At 34.3% G+C, this 14215-nt stretch overlaps 1 protein-coding gene and 1 long non-coding RNA gene across 2 annotated transcripts; one reads left to right on the top strand and one right to left on the bottom strand.

Moving 5' to 3' along the window:
* Positions 1–70: 70 nt before the first annotated feature.
* LOC117620117 lies at positions 71–1059 on the top strand. Its single transcript, XR_004584664.1, has 2 exons — positions 71–620; positions 701–1059. It is a non-coding gene; the product is annotated as an uncharacterized LOC117620117 (long non-coding RNA).
* Positions 1060–10074: 9015 nt separating this feature from the next.
* LOC117618825 (thioredoxin-like protein CITRX, chloroplastic) lies at positions 10075–14215 on the bottom strand. The gene is made up of 4 exons (XM_034348561.1): positions 13870–14215; positions 13280–13402; positions 11034–11114; positions 10075–10607 (listed from the first exon to the last, which is right to left on the bottom strand). The coding sequence occupies exons 1-4, from the start codon at positions 14125–14127 to the stop codon at positions 10491–10493; spliced, it is 579 nt and encodes a 192-aa protein (XP_034204452.1). The 5' UTR covers positions 14128–14215; the 3' UTR covers positions 10075–10490.

Raw genomic sequence — 14215 nt, 5'->3', positions numbered from 1 at the left:
TCTCTCTCTCTCTCTATGACGCAACGGTCTTCCTCCCTTAGCGATGTCTGTTCATCGAAGCTTAACTCCACTGTTCACATCCAAAAGGTACGGTTCATCATCATTTTCTTTAGGTTTATGGGGTTTGTTTGAAGTTGGTTTAGGATGTATGGTTTCTATGAAATTGGTTTAGGGTTTAGGGGTTTCTATGAAATTGGTTTAGGGGTTTCTCTGAAATTGGTATAGGGTTTATGAGTTTCTATGAAATTAGTTTAGGGGTTTATCTGAATTTGGTTTAGGGTTTATGGGTTTCTCTGAAATTGTTTGATTGTGATGATTCCTTGTTTGAAACAGTGAAGGAGTGTGTTCTTTGTTCTTTGTTTGAAACTGCTGTTGTTATTGGTATCATATTGCTGTTTTATTGCTATTTTGTTATAGTTTTATTCCCGTTCCATTGTGGTTTTAATGGTTTTGGCGATTTATGCAATTGGATTCTGTGTTTGTTTGTTGTTTTGTTTCATCCAAAGAAGGGAAATTGTAGGTATTCATTTATAGTCTCTACATTAGGCACCCTTCGAAGATCACATATTATTGGCTCAAGCTTGCGATTGAGGCTTTAAGGGGAGAGGCATATATATGAGGTAAATATGATAATGTCAGTGAATTGAGTTCAGTTTTCACTTATCACTTGGAAATTCACTGTGCTCCTTAATTATGTCAGGAAATCCTTTATATGAAGATGCTGACATCGAAGCTGTGCTGGAAGTGCTTTATATGGTCATCCATCCATTTTGATAGAGCTATTTGGTTTAGGTATTCTGTGTAGTAAGGTGAAATAATTTCCAGGGTCTTCGGCCATGTTGTACATGGTGAAATGTAATATTGTACAGTCGGTGGCGGTGGCTAATTGCCTTACATGGCACATAAACTATTTCCGTTTTTGGCTAATTGCCTTACATGGTGAAATGTAATATTGTACAGTCGGTGGCGGTGGCTAATTGCCTTACATGGCACATAAACTGTTTCCATTTTTGGATTTTGTTTTCAAGTTGCAATCGTGGTTAGCATACTTATTCTTTAGATTGTGAAGTTCAACAATTTCGGATTGCTCAATATATAAACATACTTGCTCTTTATGGAGGTTTGAAACGACGTGTTCGTTTCCACTGACTTCTACTATTTTTTGTATCCATTTTGTCCATGTAGTTTTCTTCATTTTTCTGTGCTCAATCCAATTATATATAGAACACAAAATTTGCTAATGAGTAGAAAACTTAAAGGTCAAAAAATGGACATATGGCAAAACTGAAAAATAGAGGAAGTGCATAATTCGTTTCTGTCTAAAAAGCAATAAAATGACGATACCTTGGTGATACAGTAGCGATATAGTGGCAATAAAATGGTGCTACAAATTGCTGTTTGTGTTTATTTTGGGTTTCTTGTTTTGTTTCATTTTCTTTTCTTGCCTTGACTCATTACTAGTTAATAATGAGATGCTTACGAGATTAATTTGTGTCAATTGTTAATACAAGAATTACATATATGAAGATTAAGCCGAACAACATCCATTCAGACTGCATTTTAGACATGCAAAATAAATCGCCACTGAACCCTAACAATACTATCCCGCGAAGGGAAAACCAAGGCTACACTTTTAGATCGCTTCATAAAAAATTTGACATCATCATCGTCCTCAATCTTTATGTGCTTCCACTCATTCAAGTACCAAAACTGAGAACTTTAAGCAAACCTTATCTTCCCTGCTATTTGTATTACTAATTTGATGCACACAATCCAACAGTTCAGCAAATGTGATGGTTCGTGGAACTATTAAGCCTTTTGAGTCACCCCTTTCGTATTTGCATATCTTCTTGAGGTTACCCATTTTTCATTGTAGCAAACCAGAATAACAATTGTCTCCATTTTTTACCATGAAAAAAATTATTTCATTAACACAATACAACCACAATAATCATGCAATACAATGACAATATAACAGCAATATAACGGCAATATAACAGCAATACCACAACAAAATAACAGAAACACGACAACAATACAACACGAACACAGCAGTGAACAAGGATTCATTACATCACACTATACAAATCCACTACATCAAATGGAAAATCCAAAGTTTCAAGATTCATATATCCAGAGCAATTTAAATGCAATTGGTAAAAACCCAGATGGATGAGCATGAAGATTCAAAAAACCTAACCCAAAGCAATTACAGCCAAAACCAATTTAACAAAAACCCAAGCAATCAAAATAAAACCAATTTCACATAATCCAATAGATATTAAGAAAATAACCATCAACACTACCTATTCGAGGTCGGTGATCCAGTAGAGCTTCAAGGTTGCAAGCAGCTATTCAGAAGACATACCTCAAATATGGGGTCAATGGAGGGGTTTGTGATTCAGAACAGAGAACAAGACAGAGCTGTGAGAGAGAGAGAGAGAGAGAGAGAGAGAGAGAGAGAGAGAGAGAGAGAGAGCGAAGAGAGGGACAGAGATCTGAGAGCAAAGAGAAAGAGAGACTTAGCAAAAGAGAGACAGACAAACAGACAGAGAGAGAAAAGGAGGCTGAGAAGTGAGAGAGAACCAAATTTCTGAAAATGTGATATGGGTGCAATCAGTGGACAATAAAGATGTATTTATAGGTGGTAGTTTTAAAATTTTTAGGGAAGGGGTGGTATTTTCACAAAAAATTATAAAATAAATTGTATTTTGAGCTATTTCCCAATAATAATCACCCCTTGCTTGCCTTTACTTTTTTTTTTTTTTTTTTTTTTTTTTGGTCAAGTCTTGCCTTTACTTCTTGTGATCACATATAGATGGAAGTGTTCTGACACTATGCTATGTTCAGATAGTAGGCCTGTGCTGTTCCAGTCAAAGAGAGCCCAAAGTCCAACACAAACAGAAAATGCATGTTACGTTGTCCAGGATTTGCAAGGGAGACGGAAGTGTGAGAACGAAATCGAAAAGAAAACCAAACCCGAGATCTTGATCTCGATCTTGATTGGGTTTGCAGCCTTTTACCACAATCTCCTTGTTCTTTCAACTTTAAAACCATCAGAATCAAGATAAAGGAACCACATAAGCCTCACCTATTACAAAAAGAATTTGAACGAAGGTAAAAGGAAAATCTCTTAGACTAATGCCACTTTAAATTTTAGAGATTGTTTGCAATTTGTACTTCTTAGAAAAAATTGTGTTGATTTTCCAGCTCAATTAAAATGATGTTACAATGTGCCACTTAGTTCAAGAACTTGTGTATTATTTTGCCGGTGACCTTTTTTTCAATAGTAGTTGATGTTTGTAATATGAATATTATTAGTGTAAAATTCAATATCGGAAACTTAACAAAATATAAATATAATATATAATGAGTGATTCTACTATTAATAGCATCAATGTTATTTCTGTATAAAACCCCACACCTGCTAACTTACCGGTGCAGAGACGGATTGCAACTAGCATTTTAATCAAGAAGGCTAGATGATTCAAAACATTTCTTTTTCAAGTGCAAAATTGCAAGAAAACAGGTGAGATTGGGCAAAGGCAAAAGAATAGGTGGAGTGGTAGAGTATTAATTGGATTTGTAGATTATTGCGTGTTGGAAAAGGAATGGTAGGCGCGTGCGTGTCATAGGGTTAGCTGAGTCAGATACATTGCACATGACCAAAAGTGAAAGTGGGAATCCACCAACTTGCACATATTCTTTCATTTCATTTCTCATGCACATTTGCGGAGCAACAACATATCCATCCATCCCCATCAATATCATCATCATCATATCAAATCCTCTTTCTTCCGACGCGCCTGTATTTTGGACTCAAAGCCATGAATATTCATAATTTTATATCAACTAGCTAAGGCTAAGAGAACATCACGTACATGCATTGTGTATCTGTGTATGGGCACTTTTCTGAAATGGACATTCCTTCGTGATATCAATAATGCCGCACATGTTATATTTCTATTTAGATCGGTGCATTAGATATTAAGATATCAAGTTTGATAAAAATTTAAATTAAGTTATATTTTCAGGTTTAAAATTTTGTGAAATAAGGAAAGTTTTGAAACCAATTAAAGGGGTCCTATTTATTTTTTTTTGCGTGAACCGTTGCTTGATGGCCTTAGATTGTTAGTCAAGTCGACTCTTGGTGATGAGTAGAGACTACTTGACCTAGCCATATATAAGCTTAAGACCCTGCTCTTATTAGACATGTTCTCTAAACTTAATTTCATCATAAAGAGAGAGCTGAAACAGTTTCTGAGAGAGAGCATAAGTCTTAAGACGTTCATGTCTTTTGCTTGTGTTGATGCTGCTACAATTGAATGAGTTCAGAAATCGAATACTCAAAGAAAATGATGTCATATATGTCTTCTATGTATTTCAGATTGTGTGAAATATCATAGACACTTATATAGAAATCTAACAACACACTCATCTTCTTTCTTCATTTCAATCAAATTATACGTCAATCCATATCTTACTTATTAGAAATAATGAAACTCATAGTAGGTGTACATTTGACTGGTGCCGGTTTTGATTGGTTTGAACAAAATTATACTAATCTGGCATCATTGGCACTTGTTGATCAACCGGCACCCATATTCTTTTTTATTTTTTTTTATTTTTAAATATATTTTATTTTAAATTTTTAATAAGGAACATATGTCTTACGTACACAGAGCAGGATTACATATGAGATGAAAGTGGATTCATTGATAGGAGGAAAGGAAGTGAAAGTGTGAACTGAAAATGAAGTTACTCTTGTAGAGCTGCTACTCATTTTTCTTCAGAAAATGAAAACAGTGAAAAAAAATTTATTCTTTTTTTATATAATCACAAACGTAAAAGTATAAATTTATTTGATTTATTTGTTAAAGTTCTTTATAATAACAAGATATATAAATATTTTTTATTATACGGTTTCTTGGGTACTTCGTGGACCATCATCCCAATATGTTCATTCAAGCTGTAAAATAAAATTAAAATAATCAGTGACATTATTTATTTATATATTAATATGGTATGCATGCAAAAATATTAGTGATTTTGTAACACGAACTTGACAGTCAATATCAGGTTTTCCTAGGAAATTTTCCAATAAGTATTTAAGTTAAGAATTAGTTACATATTTCTTATATAAGTCGTTGATTGCGTTCATTAGATGTGTTTGTATAGATAAATTTAATATGCAATATACATACAATTCAACGATCAATATTAAAAATATGTAATCAATCCTTAACATAAACTACTTATTGAAAAATCTTTTTTATGACATAAACTACTCATGCAACTAATCAAATGATTTTTGGGAAGAAAAAAGTGGTATTGACGTTTGGTTGATGTTCATGCATTGAACTGAGACATAACTGTGTGTGTGCCAAAATGGGCAAATGCGAATTTCAGAGTCCCACACGGCCATTGTTTGACTCTATAATGATATGCGTTGCAACAACAGCATTCTTGGATTTCGGGAAGCATCTTTGAATCTTTTTTTTCTTTATCGTCAATCTGTTCAAGGTTTATCATCATATCTTCTCGTGCATGGGTAACTGGGTTGGAAATGTTTACGCTCATCAAATCAAACGATGAATCGAAAATTTGATCAAATAAAATATAAAATATATAATAAATAATTTTACTACTGATCATATCAAAACATTTTCTATACATCTCCACACTTGCCGGAGTATCGTTATTAATAGTCGATTTCGTTTCTCTAAAATCTTAACATTCATCAAATATAAAATTCTATTATTAAAAGATGTTAATTTATAAATTATAAATTAGATTTTGCACCTCTTTTATTTGGAATTTGATCCATATATTTTATTTGGAGTTTTATAAAAACAACTTTAATAGGCCTCAAACTACTTGAGTGAAAAGTGTAATTAACGAGAAATTATTGTAAGATATTGGACTAACGACTATGTAATATTGTAATTAATATGATTAGACCCCATTGGGCATGGTCAAAACCAATGGTTAAATTAGTTACCATCCAATCCAAAGACATGGTAAAACATGAATGAAGTTTCAAAAGAGTGTAAACTTTTGACATGTGCATTAAGGTGGCCCCTAACTGACTGACATTACTTTATTTAGTCACATGTGACCTACCATAAGCCCATAATTTAGACCAACTAGTGTGCAGTCGGCTTTAAATTCATTTTCAAAAATGTCATGAGGGGGACACTTTGCAGTCTTGCACAATTTGGAACTAGATCAGTTACAATTTACTTACTTAAAACTGTCAAGAATTTGGGGAAATTAGGAATATAAGCGAGAATGAATAATTATGAGATTAATTACTCTCCTTATTCAAAATAATTTTTAATTTTTCAGGTATTATAGTTTTAATGCAAATGCCATGTAATTTTTGATTCTTTTTTGCATATTACACAAAATTCAAATACATGCGCATTAGTCAATATAAGAAAACTGAAGAATTAGAATAATTCAAATGCCCATCCTAGGTAAATAAACATGCAATTATATTATAACATGGAAAATACTTCACTTCTTACTAGGTAAGTAAGAGTTCCTACATTTCTGCCAATAGCTGTATGACATGTGTGTTTTTGATGAATTATTTTTACATATATATCAAACGGTGATTTGCAGGTAAGGAGGCGAGTAGTATGTATAACCCTTTTTCGGGGGAAATAACATTTGTAATTGTTGATGTATCATGTTGGATTTATGATAATATTAATAATTCTCTACGAGTTATAATTTTAATATATTCGTAATACCAAGAGGACATGTAGAATAATTTACTTTTAAAAAAAAATAAATAAAGACCACACCTAACCCAAGAATTAAAAATGAACTAAATCAAATTTACAGTAGAAGTTGCTGAACGTATCAGCCGAATATCTCGGGATCTGGCGCTCCGATTCTGGCCGATTTGGACCATCACCCCAAACTGGATTTTCTCCCAATAAAAACCGAACAAAAATCCACTGCCTGGTCCCCACACACCATTTTAAAATCTCCAAGCCAATGGTCCTGATCACACCAGCCACATCACATCTCCATACACCCTCACCCACCAGATCACAACTCCAACACATCCGCCATCCCTATATATATACCAACCAATACAAGCCGTTAATCCACTGTCAAAGCCTTTTCATAAATTCGTTGCCATTCTCGCTGCTGCTCGCTGTTGTCGTTTGCTGACCTGGCATTGTCGTTTGGGGAGGGAGAGAAATGTTCGTCGGAGGTCGTAGGTGGTCATGGTGCAGTGTATGAGCCTGGGTTCTGTTCTGGTGTTGGCGGGTCTAGCGTTGTTCATGGTCGTTCTGCCGTTGTTGCTGCCTCCGCTGCCTCCTCCGCCGTTGATGCTTTTGTTCTTTCCCGTTGGCATAATGGCCGCTCTCATGTTTCTCGCATTCTCACCCGCCGAGACAGCCGGAAACGGCGTCGTTCATTATTCTGTCTAAAGATTATTGCTTGGCTAATAGATTAGATCCATCTCGCTAGCTATGAGCTGTGCTTCTTGCCAAATTGGGCTTGTATTTAATGTAGTGGATACATTTGTAAGTGCTGTGCTTTGAGTATTTTTAGTAGTTTCTTGAATGCAATCAATGAGAGTTGATATTTAATTTTTCTAGTCATTGAAGACACGCATTGGTACTGCTTTCAGAATGGTTTTCTGACAATCAAAAACTTTTTTATTAGGTTATAAAACTTACATTTAAAAGTTTTTCTAGGTTATAAATGTGTTTTTCGAGGTGGTACTTGGATTTCTAATAAAAATCCCAACGCGGTTTTAATGAAAATGCTTCTGAAAAAAGCTTTTATGAACATAAGTGCTGAGTTGTCGGAAGACGATGTTATTAAACCCAACATTTTCTTTCTCAATCTCAAATAAAATGAACCTTACATGAGTCTCAAATACGATTCAATTTATTATTATGATTTTTCACTAAGGGCCAATTTATAAAACTATACATAAGCTTTCGACACCAGTAATATTGAGCGAGAGGAGATTCATGCATAGTACCTTAAGTATAAGGGCAACAGTTTTTAACTATTTGAGTTACAAACTCACTATTCATCGTGTTTTAGTCAAATGAAATATGCGTAGGGAGTGCCAATGGTTCCCTCCCCCTATAGAGAAACACTTACATAAAAAGGGGGTATCAATTATGATATGGCACATGTGATAAATTTTTTTTTTGTTTGTGGCAGTATGTGATTGGTCGGAAATATCAAAACAGTGCTATCTATGTTTGATAAAGTTTTTCTACCCCCTACGGCACCCTAGTTGGAACCCATACAACTCCAATGTAAACCAAAAAGAAACGCATAGGGTGGTGGTAAGTCATTTAAATTTTGTCCCTAGTGAGAAAGGAAAGAAGTTTCACGAAAATAACATTTAACACATTTGATTGGCGTAGAAGTCTGATTATTTCCTTGGATGGGAAAAAAGGTGAACTGAAAGGAAAGAAAGATAATGAAAGGGATGTGTGAATACGAAGAAGAATTGTGGCTTATTCTACTTTTGCTATATAGGTGATCATGTTCAATTAATGTTGTGTTGTGACCTCTCGCCTAAGTTCAAAGAATACTCGGGAAGAAAACGAAAGGTTGAAGGGAAATATAGGAGAAAGGGAAGTGAGGTGAGAAAGAAATGGAAAAGGATATATAGAAGCTTCGAACAAAGAAATTTTGGTACTATAAAAAGGGAATGGAAGACTTGGAAGTGATCTTTAGGTGTTAAAAAAATGTAAATTTGGAGACGTAAAACTACTTTTGCATCCCACTTTGTATTTTCGGAAGATGTAAATGTAATTTTTTGCTATAATATGAGAATGTAAAATTTGGATTTGATATTTTTTTGTGTGGGTTTAATATATATTTGGCTTATTTTTACAAATGGTTCTTGAGGTTCACGAAATTGTCACATTGGTTTTTTAGGTTTTTTTGTGCCATAGTTGGTCTTTTAAGGTTACTTTTGGTACATCAAGTTGGTCCTTAATTTTGGCAGAACCTCACGACAAGGACCAACTTGATGTACCAAGAGTAACCTTAACCAATTATGTCACAAAAAAAAAACATAAATAATCAAATATGATAATTTCGTGAACCTCAGGGACTATTTGTGAAAATAAGCGTACATATTTAATACTAGTTTTTTTTTTTTTGGGTGATACAAGCGATACTGCGGGATGGTGGTTTTCTCACCCATATACTGTCAATGTGTTATGGGGGTTAAAAACTGAGACCATTAATTTACAAATCAATGTTATTTTACACTAGACTAGACCCCCGTTATCTAATATTAGCTTCATTTTAAATAACTTTCTATTGTAGTGGTGGTTCACATGTAAACTTCTGTGTCTCTTTCCCTTTATCAGAAGCGGAGGACCGTCAATGGAGATGTAAACTCTCTCATATGCAAACTACCAAACTTTTTTGTTAACATTTTCCAGGTGGTTGGCTCTTGTACATCTCAAATATCTTTCCCATTTTTGGGAAGTACAAACAAATTATATGCCGAATCACATTTTTGGTCCATGTGGTTCGGTTCATGTTTCACTTTGGTACTTGTCATTTTAATTTTTGACACAGGCACAGAAGTATAGAACTAGTCACTGTCACTGTAAATTTGTGTGATCTCTCCGATATGTCAAATTACTCTAAAACACTATACCAGTCGGTCTTTTGACTAAAAATGAGATAAATAAAAAAAGAGAAACTATGATAAATAAAATAAAATGTGAGAAATCCAGCAAGGCACTCATAATCCGATAGAAATTAGTAAAAAAAACTCAAGTGGTTGGTTGATCTGTTAAATCCAAGTGCCTTCCAGATCGCATAAGCTTTTAAGAAGTCAAGTGAGGCATAATTGAAGTCTTTACCATGAGTTTGTAGCTATGCTTTTAGTAAGTTATATATGGACTTTTGTCTTTCTAAAAGAAGTATAATATCAAGCATCTACACGATTCTGTTTCCACTGCGTCATCAACTTTTACTCTTTATCTTATTCTTTTTACTTTAAAACGGAAAAAAGAAAATTTGGGGGTTTCTAGTGCAGATATAAATGAAGTATAACATCCAGATCACAAGCCTCCTTGTATTCATTCACTTCCAAATGCAACCCTAATTGTGCAAGTTGTAGGGAAGCATGACACCAAATGTCAGCCATAGAAGCTCCACAATCAGACCTGGTTAATATATTTTCCATGCCCTAAGGCTTGTAGCATCACCAAACATCCTTATAATTTAAACAGTAATAGGAATCGTAATCGTGCAAGGATGTACGACAGACACATCATATATCTAAACACACCTACAAACCGCATCTATTAGATATCATATGGCTACAAAATTGTTGACTCCAAGGAAATATTCCAATTAGTAAATTAGGACATTACAAACCTCAACAAGCAATGATAATGCTTGTACCATCACCAAACAGAACCATAGCCCCCCAATTGTATGGAGCAATAACCAAATCATTTTCCCGGACTCCTTCACATTTCGTTATCAATGATATCCCGCATCATCTGTAATGGGATGAGCCCTTCAGTCCGGATGGCATCTTTACTTGGATCTGGACTGACAAAGAGCAATGTCGGCAATCCTCGAACCTGATTTGAAAGAGTTTAGGAGGTATTATTTCCCTAGTTAATTGCCATTCAAACTCCAAGATATTAGCAATAAGAGTTTACAATGCTTCATCTGTTGCATAAAACTTTTCCAACAGTGACGTTGTATACCAATAAATCTAGATCTCTTCAACCAGTGATATTAGTCAAAGCAATATATCCACCCAGTTTATGTTTATCCAGAATATTTATCACTGAGACTAATATAAAATCTGTGATTTTCTATGAAAAATATCTAGCTAAAAACACATAAATTCTTAAGAGGCATAAAACGTAGAGTACTAAATGCCATAAATTCCATAAAGAAATTTCAGTGCAACAAGTAGGGCTTGAGAGAATGGAAGAAGCTGAGAGAATAGAGACAAAATAAAACTATAAAAATAAAAGGTAAAAAAGAAATGCAATTACCTGCATGTCACGTGCAAACTCGTACTCATCATCTGTATCAACCTTAATAATTTTAACATTGCTCTCATACTCCACAGCAAGCTGTTACGAAAATTCAAATTTCAACATTACTCATATACTTACAAACCAAGTTTTTTTTAATTAAATTCTGAATCGGGTAGATTCAATTTGATTGACATTAGAATCCTAATACGGAATATAATTTATATGTTGGCTAACACTTGGAATATAAAGACTTTTACCATTACATTCACTTTCAAAAGAAATCTGCATACATGGGTATTTTTATTTTGGATTGGTAAAGATAGTAGGATAAATACTCATATTTGATTTTTGCCTATCTGATTGATAGCCCATCGTTTATGGATCAGAAGTTTGCTCTGAAAAGTTCTAAAATAACCCTTAGCTTAGTTTTCAATTAAGCTAACTACTGTAAGACTGCATCATGGATATGGCTTTGAGTTACCTGGGTTTCCTAATCTTATAACAAGTGGAACGTTGGGTTTACTATCAAACTGTTCACAATTGGGTCAATTGACTTAGTTATTCATATATCTTTTGGCTTACATAAAGATATGAACCAGGACAATAAGAACACAAGTTTATCAAAGCTTTTGGTGAAACAAGTGAAAATGTCATGTTCAAATACCCTTTTGAGGATTCATACAACATGAGCTGAATAAATTTAATGCCTCCAGTTTATTTCCTTGAAATGGCAGACATTAATTAGAAAAAAGAGAACCACGTTATTTCTTTCACTTTTGTTGATGTCTATTACCAAGTAAATAGGATTTCATAATGCAAGCACAACATTATCCGACATATTTCAATACCTTTTCTACTTTACAAGATGCACTTTCCCCAAATGCACTATGCAGCAGTTCTACAGTAGGGGAATGGTACAAGAAAATATAAAGCTAAGTTTGCAAATGCAATCGTGGTGCATAGACTTGCATCTCACACTTCATTCATCTCATATTCCAGCATTTGATAGAATAAAAAGCTAGCATCACTACCATAAGACCATAGATCCCCTCCAGTAACCAACAACAATGGTACTCTCCTAATGAAGATTTTGTAATCAAGTAAAACATGCAGAATCACAGATCACAATATGCATATGAACTACTGGACAGGCAAGAAATGTTTTACAAAAAGTTTGGCCAACTTTTATTATATTTAATGTTTTACACGAAATGGGCATCCACATTTGGCAGCATGGAAAGAGTCTTAATCTAATCACCGTTGTAACTAGCACTCAGTAAGCATCTTAAAAGTAAATGTTAATCACATGTCAAAGACATATACTAGCTAATGTTCAGAAATAGCTTGTGCAAATAATGTACCTCACACATCTAAAGACACCACATTTCTCACGTATTATATTTCACCTTCAGCTTTTAGAAACTGCTATCCAGGAAATACACTTGCGGTTCACACTTCATTCAGTCATATTACAGCATTTCAGATGAGATTAAAACGCTAACTAAGGTACACTCGTCTTGAAGATGTTGTCATCAATTAAAACATGTTGGATCAGGATTTTCTCCATTTACCACCCACTTGAAGAGGAACACTTCTAAAATCTCATTCATATAATCAACATCATTTTTACAGCCAGCCATGAATGTTTTAAAAAAAAGGTGGGGTACCTTTAATAATATTTCTTGCTTTTCAGAAACACTCAAAATCGTCCAATCATGATTAAACAGCCACTATACAAGAAATGGACCCGTACAATTGGGCAGCATATGAAAGTCCTAATCTACGAGAAGTGATATTGGGTTGTTGTTAGTCAAGACTAAAACTTACAAGTGAGAGTGGAAACTTACAAGTGAGAGTGGTTCTCGTTCTACAGTCAATACTAATACATACAAGTGAGAGTGGTTTTCTTTCTACAGACACGATTAAGACATACAAGTGAGAGTGGTTTTCTTTCTACAGTACTAAAACATACAAGTGACATTGGTTTAAAACATAGTGGGCATGCATACTGTGTGCAGTTCAAATTTTCAAATTTCCCCCTTAAAAGATCTTGCCACACACAAAAGATTAGGAAGGTCTAGAAAGGCAGTAAAACAGAATTTCTCTAACAACCAGTTTGAAATCCATATCAAAGTACTAAATACAAGTATTTTATCAAATTGCACAGATGAACCATCAAAACTTCAAAAAAAAAAAAAAGAAGCCAGATATGAATACAGAGTAGCGTCGCTAAAAGTAGTACGCATATGTGTAAAGCATACCATTTCAAGTTCTTGAGCCATCAATATACAAGGTCCACACCATGTTGCAAAGAAATCAACGACAAGGGGTACATTTCTTTCTCCTTTTACCAGTTCCTGGACCTCCTGGGCCGACACCTTCTTCTGCGCTCCCGAAAAAAAGAAATAAATAAGCTCAAATTTATAATTTAAAAATAAAGAAAGATCAGAGAATTCCTAAAACCAATAATTGTTTTGTTTCAATCTCACTAACTAATAACTACGCTTGCTTGCTTCTATCAGATGCCTCCATAACTGATAAAAGGAAAATAATAAAGTAAAACTCTATATCCCAAGTTGGCTTTCAAACTAAGGCAAATCAAAAGAAAAGTTCCATGCTTTCCCTTCCCATACAGAGGTAAATCCCAGAATATCAATTCAATAAACTGTAATCCTTTCACGTTTCCTACATTTTCTCACCAAACAGATAAATAATTTGAATATACAAACTGACCCATAAAATCATTACTATATCAAGGAGGAAAAACATATGAATTAAAGGAAAAAAAAAACCAACAAGTAATGGGTAATTGCAATGCTAAAGTAAATAAGCATTTCTAGGGAGAACTTACCACAAGATAGTCTTCTCTGACATGTTTCCCTTGAGGGGGTCTGCAAAGCAACTTCCTTGTAACTGTTGAGAGTGAAAGCGGTGTGTTCTGGATAGAAAATAGTGAATTTTGCTGATGGGTTTTCACGGAGGAGTGAGTAACAAGGCGAGAAGGTGGAGGAAAATGAAATGATAAGACCATGGGAGAATGACTATGGGTTTTCGAGCTAAAGCCATAGCTATGGATAGGAGGAGCTGTTTGGGTTTGGAAGAGAGCCATCTTTTTACAGAGCGAAAGCAATCAAAGTAATCTTTTCGTAAATCCCAGATAAACAAAAAAGGCAATCTGGTTGTAGATATAGTGACTG

The sequence above is a fragment of the Prunus dulcis genome, chromosome 2 (assembly GCF_902201215.1).
Source record: "Prunus dulcis chromosome 2, ALMONDv2, whole genome shotgun sequence".
NCBI classification, from domain to species: domain Eukaryota; kingdom Viridiplantae; phylum Streptophyta; class Magnoliopsida; order Rosales; family Rosaceae; genus Prunus; species Prunus dulcis.
Note: the sequence above shows the minus strand (reverse complement) of the source record. Positions and strands in the feature narration are given on the sequence as shown.